Consider the following 11,567-nt stretch of genomic DNA (forward strand, 5'->3'; position numbering starts at 1 on the left):
GAGGCCCGCCTGCACTGCAAAGAGGAAACGTTCTATTCTCGCCTGGCGTCAGGCTCCTGGTGAACCGCCCAAGCAAAGGTAAAGCTGGAAGAGCTGTTCTCGTGTGCATGTGTCTTTTAGCCTGAAATGGTTGTGACAAATAATCTCCTGGACCTGCCGCCTCCCTCTCCTCCAAAACCAAAAACCATCGTCTTGCCTCCCAACTGGAAGACGGCCCGCGACCCTGAGGGGAAGATTTATTACTACCACGTCATCACCAGGTGAGGGGCTGCTGGGTGTCTCATACACCGTAGGCTTTGGTCCTTTTCAGGTGTTTTGGTGTATTTTCGATCTGCAAAGCTCTTTTGGAGAAAACAAAGGGGTTTTTAAAAAATGGTAACGACATCATTAGCGTAGCTATCAGGGGTCAGGGGTCATGGGCAGACTTCTTCTATAAAAGACCAGAGCAGCCCTGGCCGGTGTGGCTAAGTGGTTAGATCATCAGCCCTTGGAACGAAGGGTTGTGGGTTCGATTTCCGGTCAAGGTCATGTAGGCTCCCTCTGTTGCAGGCACGATCCCTGGACCTGGTCGGGGCACATTTGGTAGACAGCCAATCGATGTTTCTCTGACATCAATGTTTTTTTCTCTCTCTGTCTCTCCTCTCCCTCCTCCCTTCACTCCATTCTCTCAAAAAAAAATTATAAAAAATATCCTCAATGAGGATTAAAAAAAAAAAAAGACCAGATGATAAATATTTTAGGTGTTGCTGGGCCTCTGTCATGACTACACAATTCTGCCATTGTTGTATAAGCAGCTATGATAATACATAAATGAATGGGCATGTCTTTGTTTCAATAAAGCTTTATTTACAAAAATAAGCAATGGACCAGATTTGGTCTCTGAGCCATAGTTTAATGACGCCTGCTATATAAAAAAATCAGTTTATCTTTTTCTTAGAAATTAAAAAAAAATGTATTTTAGACAGGACAGCTGTGAATTTGTGTTTCCTCTGAGTGTGTGTGTGGTTGCACTCATCGGTATATAATCTATATGAATTGTTTGGGTGCATGTTTTATAATTTGCAACTACCTGTTTTTAATGCTTGCTTATATTTTGTTGCAGGGGTTAGCAAACCATGCATCTATGGCCCACTTATTTTTGCAAATAAAGTTTTTTGGGATCACAGCCACACCCACTTACTTAGGAATTGTCTGTGGTTGCTTTGATGCTACAATGGCAGAGTAGAACAGTGATTGCAGAGACCACAAGGCCAAAGATGTTTACTCTCTGATTCCTTATAGAAAAGAGTTTGCCAACCCCTGCTCTCTTGTATGGCCTCACCAAATTTTATTTAAACCCACCCTGATTGATGGGTTTTCACTACTTTATATGTAACGCTAACCCTGGACATCCTTAAACACTCATCTTAGTACCTTCTTCAGTTAGATTCTTAGAAGTGGAATTGTTGGTGAAAAGAAATATACATTTTAGTTCCTTTTTTCTCTTTTTTTAGTTACACATTTTAAATTGATAGACGACCATTAAAAAAATTATTTACCAACTTAGACTCCCAAAAAAGTAAAGAGGTGCCTTTTTCATCATGTAGGTTCTTTTAATCTTGTGTGTCTGTTAGGTGAGGAATCTTATTTTCATGTAGTTTTTACTGAGATGGAGCGTCTTGTCTTCATTAGATTATTGGCAGTTTGTATCTTTTGTGAATTGTTTGTTTTGGTCTTCTATCCTTTTTTGTCTTTTTATCAAAGGTATTGCAAGTATATTTTTGTTTGTAGTATCTTGTGACATAAGGAAGTTTAAAATTTTCATACAAGTGTTTTCCCTTTATGTTTTCTCTTTAGAAAGGCCTTTGTTTTTCCTATAAAATACTTCTATAAAAGAAGCCTTCATTATATTACTAACTGAAAACATAGTAATTTTAAAAACCATTGTTTGCAAATTTTATCAGAACTTTGTTTTTCAATATCAAAGCAAACTTTTTTTTTTTTAATATATTTTATTGATTTTTCACAGAGAGGAAGGGAGAGGGATAGAGTTAGAAACATCGATGAGAGAGAAACATCGATCAGCTGCCTCCTGCACACCCCCTACTGGAGATGTGCGTGCAACCAAGGTACATGCCCTTGACCGGAATCGAACCTGGGACCTTTCAGTCCGCAGGCCGACGCTCTATCCACTGAGCCAAACCGGTTCTGGCAAAGCAAACTTTTTAATGTATTATCACTTTTCCAAAAATAAAAAGCTTATATTTCTTATTTACATGGTACTTTTTCCAAGTTTTTCCTAAGTTTTCCTTAGCTAGCATCTGAGCATCATACTTCTTTCTCTGTTCACTTTCCATAATAAAGCCACAGCTGCTGGTGGTTCTTTGGGTACAGTAGAAATCTTGAGCCCATTTTTATTTTTTAAATATATTGATTTCAGAGAGGAAGGGAGAGGGGGAGAGAGAAACATCAATGATGAAAGAGAACCATTGGTCAGCTGTCTCCTGCGAGCTGGGCATGTGCCCTGACCAGGCATTGAACCATGACCTCCTGGTTCATAGGTTAATGTTCAGCCACTGAGTCAGCGCCAGCTGGCCTTGAGCCCTATTTTTTATTTTTTACTTTTTTATTTTTGGTTAATTCTCACCTGAGGATATTTTTCAGTTGATTTTTAGGGAGAGTGGAAAAGAGAGGGAAAGACAGAGAGAAACATCGATGTGAGAGACACACACCGGTTGGTTGCCTCTGGCATGAGCCCCGACCAGGGCCCAGGCTGGGGAGGAACCTGCAACCCAGGTACGTGCCCTTGACCGGAATCGAACCCAGGACCCTGTGGTCCGCAGGCTGAGGCTCTATCCACTGTGCCACACTGGCCAGAGCTGAGCCCATTTAAAAAAGAACAGTTGTGTTGGCCAGAGGTAAGCCTGTGTTCACAGTCACCTGAACACTGACTCCATCGAGTGCCTCTCGTGTTGCTGGCTGAACGGTGTGGGGTGAAAGCAGAGATTTCAGGGGCAGAGCCGCCTGGCGGAAATGTCACAGCGTCTCGGGCTTTTCACATACGAAGTGATTCCCCTTAAAGCACTCCCTGTGGGAACTGACTTCAGAACATGAATTCCCTCACTTCCAGTTGTTGCCTCGCAGATCTAGCTTTAAAAAAAATCTTTGTCTACTTATTTTCAAAACAACGACAAACATACACGGGTTGAACCCTTCTTTTTGCAGTCAGTTGAAGATATTTTCAGACTTGGGCACCAGTCTTTAGCCTGTAGGTCTTTTCCATGCTGTCAGTCCTTAAACCAAAAGGCACAGAGACAGCCAGAGGCTCCTAAAGCAAGGAGGCGTTCCCACCGCCCAGGGTCCCGAGCAGGTGCTGGGACGGTTCTGCACGGGGACCTACCGAGCACCTCTGAGGACACAGCCGGGCGAGAGACAGAGGTGGTTGGTGGTGCTGCTCTCTCTGACACCATTGGCTACAGAAGAACAGGGGGCTAAACAGTCCTCTCGGAGATAGAGTCGTTGTTGCTGGGAAGATGTCAAAAGAAGAGCTCTGTCTTACGGCGCCGCCTCGTCTGTGTTGGTGGCTGTGCTGCTGCGTGGATGTGTGAGCAGAGATGCCAGGCCAGAATTTTCCGTGTTCTGGCCATGACAGCAGGGCTCTTCTTACCTCCTTCTAGGCAGACTCAGTGGGACCCTCCCACGTGGGAAAGCCCAGGAGACGAGGCCAGCCTTGAGCATGAAGCTGAGATGGACCTGGGAACCCCAACATACGATGAAAACCCCATGAAGGTGGGTGTGGCTGACGCCTGTGTTTCCTGGTCACTTGGGATTCTGTGCCTTGTCGTTCTGTAGGGCCGGTAGCCGCCTGTTCTCGGGTTCTGTTCTCCTATTGGTTCTGGAGAATTACACGTGTAATAAATGCTGGGGGCGGGGGTAGGGGCAGCCCGGACATGCTGACAACACAGAAATGTGGTCTGTAGAACAGCAGGGAAGAGCCCTTAATTGCTGGTCAGCTGCTTTCCTTCCCTTCTCTCTCGGGATACATAGCCTTTTAGGGCAGGATTCTCAGCGAGGATCAGGCGTGCTCCTCGGGACGTTTGACAATATTTAGAGAGATTATTGGGGTTGTCGTCGAGGGGATGCTACTGGCTGCTAGGGATTAAAGGCCAGGGAAACCACTAAAACATAAAATGCACAGGAGTGCCCCCCTCCCCCTCCCACATCGCTGCTTTAAAGTAAGAGCACCGCCCGCCTTCCCCTCCCCCACCCGTGGGTTTCTAGAATCTACACGAGACCCCTTGCAGCACCCAAGATGCTCCCGACCTGTGAGGTCGCCTGTGATGTTTTGGGGGCCACTGGTCCACTCATGTCTTTTCTGGTGCTGAAGGGTTTCTGACTGGCAGCGGGCATTTGGGAAGGTCACTAACACTTAGCCTTAAGTCTCTGAAGGCGCTCATGTCGCCATCCATCAAACTGTCCTTGACTCTGACTCTGGCTCCTGGGATTGTGTGGTGTCGGGCTTGAGTGAGCGTTAGCCAGTTTCCGAAGTGATTTCCGTGCCGTTTGCAGACCACAGACCACGGGGGTGTGGATGTCAGTACCCCCAAGAGCACTTCCTTTGGCTCTCGGGGCCCATGCTGCAGTCTCGGCGCCTGGCATTTGAACAGCCCCTTTCTCAGTCCCAGTAGCACCGCACTCGACAGGCCCCTGGTCTCCCGACGGTGCCCCGTGGACGGAGCCCCGTAACTATCCTCACAGCCCACCCTCCCAGCCAGAGAGCCAGACGGCTGCTCAGCGCAGCCCGTTTGGAGGGAGCGGGTTCCTGTTGGCACAGCACTCCTGCGAGAGCCTGGCCGTCCTCCCTCAGGGCGTCCGTCCTCCCTGCTCTCGCTGCTCGTGTCTGAGACCCACAGGGAGCTTGGAGGACGTGCTGCCCTGTCCTCGGCTTGTCAGGCAGCTTTGGATCCCTTGCTACCTGAGGTCTTCCTGTGAAGCACACCCCGCCTCTCTGGTCCTGGAAAAGTAAACGCAAAATCCCAAAGCAGAACATTTGAAAATAGATCACTTGCCGAGTTGTTTTATTTCCTGACAACAGAGGTTGATCTGTGTGTTCTTTCTCGCCCTCCTCCCCTCCCCATCCCGCTCCCACAGCCACAGAAAGAAAGTAAAACAATGGAAACTCTGTAGATCTTTCATAACAAATCCGAGAAAGCTGGTTGTAGCCCAGAGCAGGGAGGGCCACCTTCCTCAGGAGCCAGCCCAGGGAGAGGCCTGGCTCCCATCACCAGCACCTTCATTCTTGATGGACATGGAGGGGTCGCAGCTGGGGGTGGTTGGGAGAAGGAAAAGTTCTCTGCTGTGAGTGGCAGCAGGAACAGGACGTGGCTGTCATACCAGCTGCAGCTTCTACACCCGTCGGAGTGACTGCTCCACGGGGAGCGCTCGTGGCCTTCCACAGAAAAGTGCGTTTGCCACGTTTCCACGGAGAAGGCGGCTGGTGGCGGGCAGTGTGGGCGACGGCCTTGCATGGAGGCGCTCACCACTGAGCAGTGCTGGCTGGAGGGACGTGGCCGCTCCCCCCGGCGCTGCTGGAAGGGACTGTCCCGGGGCTGTCGCCCTCTTACCAGCTTGGGACCCAGGCACCCTGTGTCTCATCATCTCCTCATCTGCTCTGCCGGGGTCCAACCCCAGCAGGTCCAGGGGTTCCCAAAGGTGTGGACGGAGTCGGCGAAGAAGGAATGACACGGAGACAGTGTTCAGTTGATCAGCAGCCTAGCCAGGATCTCCAGCCAAGTTCTGGTCTGGATCTCTAGAGAGGTTCTGCTGTTTATTGTCTTGTTACATCCGTATTTATACCAGTTGATTTTAATCCTGTCAATTTCTATTACAAAGGTTAGGGCATTTCTTATCTCCATTCCAGGGAGTAAAGATTATGTAGCTTAAGCATGATTGTTTGTAGTTAAAGTGATTAACTACCCGCCTGGCACTTAGTTAAGGAGTTTCATCCCCTCCCTAACTTCAGGGAAAAATCCCTACCTGGGGAAACAACCTTTCTCGGAGAGTTGGTTAAAACACACAGCGCTAAGGGGAGCAAACATATTAAGAACAGTAGGCTATATACGCCAGGTCCCTTGAAACATATGCTGTGCAGATGTTTCTATCCTGCAGCAACTGTGTCAAGCAGCAAGGATGGACCGGCTTCCGGCACTGCTCACTGACTGGCACAGCCCTGTCTTCTTCCCCCGGAATCCTAGTTGCCTCTGGTCTTTGCATTTCTGAACTGGAATCCCACCCTCCCAGGAGCCTCTCCTGCAGTCTGGCCAGCGCTGCCTCAGGAGGAAAAGGGAGGCGTATCCAAGGGGGGTGGGAGGACTGGGGAGAGGACGTGTGTGTGGGAACCTCCAGATGTGGTGAAAGGTTCCAGAACGTGTTTTCCGTTGTCCTGGAGCCCTGGCGTGTCAGCAGGAGAAGTGGCGGTCAGTGAGCTTCGGCCTGGACAGTGCTGGGCGCTGAGCGTGGGGTAGTGAAGCTCAGGCGGGCATCTGAGTGGTCCATTCACAGCAGGGAACTCGGCTCTGAAACAGTAGAGGTTTCGCTCCATCACAGCTGCAGCGCTGAGTGAGGGTAGAGAACTAGGACTTGGTTCGTCGGGGTGAGGGCTGAGCCAGATGCCTCCAGGCCTCGTGCCTTCATGCCGAGAGGCCAGAGGGAGGAAGGGGGTGCTGGAGCAGCAGGGCATCGCGGTCTGACCTCGTCCCAACGTTGCTGCTTTCTCTTCGTTTCTAGGCCTCAAAAAAGCCCAAGACTGCAGAGGCAGACACCTCCAGCGAGCTGGCCAAGAAAAGTAAGGAAGTGTTCAGAAAAGAGGTAGGTTTGGTGGGGGTTGCTCAGCTCCACGGCTGCTTAAACCAGCCTTTCCTTTCCCGTCTTCAGCACCCACAGCCTGTCCCCTCGCCTCCGCCATTCAGCTGTGCAGCTGCTGTGATGGCGCATGGCATGGCCTCGCACTTGGGTGATGAGCACTTCCATGCCCACTGTCTGATTCCGTTCACGCAGCCCTCGAGGTGGGCAGGGAGGAACTGTCAGGCCTTGCGGGGGGGAGCAGGAACCCCTAGGCCTCTGAGAGCTAGGTGCTACACAGAGACTTGAACTCAAGCCTCCTGGCAGTCGGTTCTCTTTCTGTGACACCTCACGGGGCTGCCTGATCCTTAGGGGCCGGAGAAAGCAGCTCCGCTCTGCTCCCAGGGTCCCAGCCTCAGGACACCAGCTGGTCTGCCAGGGATCTGGGTTCTAACACGCCCTGGTTTCCTGAAGGGACTCTGGTGTGCTGGCGGCTGAGTGAAGAGGGCGCTGAGGGTGTCGGTGTCGGGAGGGGCAGGTGGATGGGGAGCGTGTCCCTCAGGCCGTGGACGTACAGGAGAGCCGGCAGTGTTTCTCCAGGGAGCTGTGTGTGGCCATGGCCGTGCCAGGTGGGCAGGGCATTGGGAGATGGGCTGAACAGTCCTGCACTGCTCCACACGGCCTGTGTCGCTCACGGGAACCAGTGCAGGGCTTTCAGCGGGAGGTGGACTGAGGCAGAGAGTGCGGAGGCCAGGAGGCCTCATGGACAGAGACCCCGTTAGTCTCTCACGGTCCCTGTGAAATGTGTTTCAGCTCAGCCAACCGGCAGCTGGCTGCTTCCTCAGTGCCTGCCGTGCGATAGGGCGTTGTTCTCTGGCTCGGAAGGCTCACTGAGCTTTGAGGGCGGTGGGCCCTGGGCAGTGCTCCCTGATGAAGTGGCTCTCACTGGCCTCCTCACTCCCTTTGTCCCTGGGGTCTTGGTGCCATGAATACTTCAGAGGTTCTGTGTCTGGGTCTCCTGAGAGCCACTGGGCAGGACAGACACCGAGAGCTCAGAGGACACAGACGTCGTATATAGAAGAGGGTCCTGCCCAAGGCTTTCCCCGCCAGCTGTCATGCTGCGCTGCCACCTCCTCACGCAGCTGGAGTGTGAACGCGCCCGCTCCACGCGGCTGCGGTGTGAACGCGCCTGCTCCACGCGGCTGCGGTGTGAACCCGCCCGCTCCACGCGGCTGCGGTGTGGTTCCACCTGTGCCTCACAGCCCCTGGCAGCACTGGGTCTTCTCTCTGTGCTGTTTCTGGAGCCAGAGGACTCAGCTGCCGCCTCTACACTAAGGAAGTGCCCTGTGCTTGCTGAGCCCGGGGCCTGCATTCCAGTTGCATAAAGAGGATCGCTTTCTCCAGTCCCTGCTGCCGGCCCCGTCTAGGCTTGCTCAGTCCACCCCAGGGCGCCCCCCGCCCCACAGGGCTGACCTCATTATGACTTCTTCCTTCCTGGATGTTGAGCGTGTGTTCTCTCCCCTGCCTGCAGATGTCCCAGTTCATCGTCCAGTGCCTGAACCCTTACCGGAAACCAGACTGCAAAGTGGGAAGAATCACCACCACGGAAGACTTCAAGCACCTCGCTCGGAAGGTACTCTCCCCGCTCTGAGCTGGCAAGTTGTGGGCAAACTAGACCTCCTAAGAGGCCTCTCCCATCTGAAGTGGGTTTTCCTGGCCTGATGCCCAGGCTGGGTTCCCAGGAATGGAGGGAAGGTTTGAGAAGGAAGGGCCCTACCTGAGTGTAGTGACTCTGAGAAACTTCCAGGGCTGAGTTGCCCCTCCTGGTGGCCCCAGCACCAGTCGCCCCACCCTGTCTCCTGGTTCAACTCCCAGTCTTGGTCAGAAGGGCCCTGAGGCCACAGGCTGGCCTTCGCTCCAGTCGTGTCCCCTCTGACTGGCGGCCTGTTCTCTCCTGCGTCCCGACAGCTGACTCACGGCGTCATGAACAAGGAGCTGAAGTACTGCAAGAACCCGGAGGACCTGGAGTGCAACGAGAACGTGAAGCACAAGACCAAGGAGTACATCAAGAAGTACATGCAGAAGTTCGGGGCTGTTTACAAACCCAAAGAGGACACGGAACTGGAGTGACTGGGCCTGGGCTGGGGGTGAGCAGGCTGGACAGACTCAGCGAGGAGCCTGCGGCCTCCCTGCCCACCTCCGCCCCAGCCACACCGTGCTCCTGATGCCCCTCACTGGGACCACCTGCAGGGCCCTGGGAGCCCAGGAGCCAGCTCAGTCTCCAGCAGGCAGTCCCTGGCCGTGAGCTGTTGGGGGGAGGTTAGAGGCCACCAGAGGCCAGGGCCCAGGGAGACGCTTCCCTCGGACCCTGGCCAGGCCTGACCCCTCTCACACCTGGGTCTCCTCCTTGGCGGTGCTGTCGGCGCACGGATCATGCGCATCCCCACCCACCACCTCTACCCTGACGACCTGTATTATATTTTAATGTATATGTGAATATATTGAAAATAATCTGTTTGTTTTCTCCTGGTTTTTGTTTGTTTTTTGTTTTGCTTTTAGCCTTTACATGCTAGGATCACAGGAAGACTTTGTAAGGACGGTTGAAGTTCTCCTGCAAGGTTTAATTTGTTATCATGTAAATATTCCAGAGCAGGCTGCCTTGTGGTTTCGGCCAGCCTTGTGCTATGTTGATAAGATTGATTTACTGCTTAAAATCACTTTACTTTATCCAATTTTTACTGAACTTTTTATGTAAAAAATAAAATTAATTAAAGAACTTGGTATGTGTGTTCCCTACGAGCTAGTTGAGCATGTTTGTGTCTGCGGTTCCTGGAGGAGAAAGGAGAGGAGTACAGTCCAGAGTCGCCTGAGGTTGTAGTTGGCCTCGGCCTGTCCTCACAGCCCCAGGGCCTGGGCTGAGGCAGTGCTTGCAGGTGACTGACAGGCCCTGTGGTGGTGCTGGGGGTGGAGTCACTCGGCGAAGGCGTGGCCGACGCCTTCCTGGCAGGGACTTCCCTCCAGAGACAAGTCCACCTGGCACTGGGCCTGGACACTAGGCATAAGATAGGTGGGGACCCCGATTGTGGGGCGCAGTGCACAGGTGGACGAGAGTGGGCATCTGGAGGAGACCACCCCCCACACATCCCTGTCTGGGCAGTGAGGTGAGCCAGAGGCTTCAGGCCAGCCCGGGCCCACCTGCAGAGTCTGGTCCATCTCTTCCTCACAGCAGCAGTGCCCCTGGGTGGGGGGGGGGGGCACTGTGCTCACTGCCTGTGGCTGCACCTGGGCTCTGAGATCTGGGTGGGGTGGGTGCAGCGCTCACTGCCTGTCGGTGCACCTGGGCTCTGAGATCTGGGTGGGGTGGGCGCAGCGCTCACTGCCTGTGGGTGCACCAGGGCTCCTAGAGCTCAGGCTGTGCTCAGCCCTGAGGTGCAGGAATCAGCTCCGTTCGGATGAGCAAACAGGTGAGAGGGGCAGTTACTCATCTCCTGTCCTCGTATGAAAGGAAGTGTTAACACGGGAAGAGAAAACCTCTTTCCGTCATAATCACTGGGCGTTGGACCTGCACGCTCGAGTCCATTAGGAGTGTCCGCGGCCAGATGCACCGTTGCTGACACCAGGCTCCAGGGCTCAGGTACCCAAGGAGCCGGGCAGTGCACAAGGCACCGCTGAAGAGGAAGGAGTCCTGTTAGTTGACCACACTGCTGGCTTTTCCACAATCTGTTCCCTTCCACGTGCCCCGGACACCTTCAGGCTCCAGTCCCCAGTGGGTGGAGGCTGCCAGCTCACTGGGAGCGGTTCGTGCCCCTCCAGGCAGGGTTCACGTTCACCCCAAGCCAGTCCATGGTCAGCGGAGGCCACTGGTTCATAGGTCACCAGTCCGCCCGAGCCAGGCTGGCCAGGCAGTGCCTTCCCTGTGAAGGAAGAGACTGGGGGTCGAGCCACCCCAAGAGCTGTTTTTCAGGACCAGCAGCAGCAGCTGGTGCGCTGGGTCCTCAGTCTGTGCCATCTCAGCAGGGGATGGGGCCTGCCCTGGGCCCTCAGTCTGTGCCATCTCAGCAGGGGATGGGGCCTGCTCTGGGCCCCTGGACCATGACGGCCCCACGTCTCCTGAGTCAGCTTGGGGGTGGCTGCCAGGATGGTAGCCGTCAGTCCTCCCTTGGCAGGCCTGTCTGCTGCCACAGCCCTCGCCCGAGGCGGTCACCACACTGCCTGCCTCGCCCTCCCGAGGGAGCACAGCGTGGGCTGGAGGTGGTTGGGCTGCGGCTGTCCTGTCCTCACCTGCCCCTCAGGTGGGTGGGGGGACCTGCCAGCCCTCGGCTCGTGCAGACGGCACATACGCAGCGAGGGAAGCACGCTGGCCCTCCCGCTCCTGAGGCCGGAGTGTGGGCCTGGGAACGGCGGCCCTTCTCCCTTTAGCTCCAGAGGTAGGTGCCCAGAGGTCCTTGGGGACCAGCCTCCCCGCTGTGCTGGTCGCCGCCACCTGAGTCTCAGGTGGGGGGAACCTGCTGAACTTGCCATTCTCGTCTCTGTTCTCCAGCGAAGGAGGCCAGAGTTGAGAGAGTAGCAGCTCTAGCGCGACCCCGCCCGTGCACGGCAGGTGCAGGAGGCGAACTCGGCGCCGAGCCCCACAGCTCCTGCCTCCTGCCCGGGAGCACACGGCCTGCAGCCCAGGTTCCTCCCATAACTCAGGACCCCGTCCCGGCCACCACTGCCTCAGGCCCACGGAGCCAGACAGAGCCTGCACA

At 54.1% G+C, this 11,567-nt stretch overlaps 1 protein-coding gene across 1 annotated transcript in view; it reads left to right on the top strand.

The window, feature by feature from the left end:
• The window catches only part of SETD2 (SET domain containing 2, histone lysine methyltransferase), a 65,424-nt gene extending 55,809 nt beyond the window's left edge, over nucleotides 1-9,615 (top strand). The window contains exons 16-20 of the mRNA XM_081106334.1: nucleotides 121-260; nucleotides 3,657-3,768; nucleotides 6,766-6,846; nucleotides 8,351-8,452; nucleotides 8,788-9,615. Coding sequence (XP_080962460.1) covers nucleotides 121-260; nucleotides 3,657-3,768; nucleotides 6,766-6,846; nucleotides 8,351-8,452; nucleotides 8,788-8,949 — 597 coding nt within the window. The 3' untranslated portion in view covers nucleotides 8,950-9,615. The remainder of the gene's footprint in view (nucleotides 1-120; nucleotides 261-3,656; nucleotides 3,769-6,765; nucleotides 6,847-8,350; nucleotides 8,453-8,787) is intronic.
• The last annotated feature ends 1,952 nt before the right edge of the window (nucleotides 9,616-11,567 follow it).

This window comes from Myotis nattereri (genome assembly GCF_964212035.1).
Source record: "Myotis nattereri genome assembly, chromosome: 14".
NCBI classification, from domain to species: domain Eukaryota; kingdom Metazoa; phylum Chordata; class Mammalia; order Chiroptera; family Vespertilionidae; genus Myotis; species Myotis nattereri.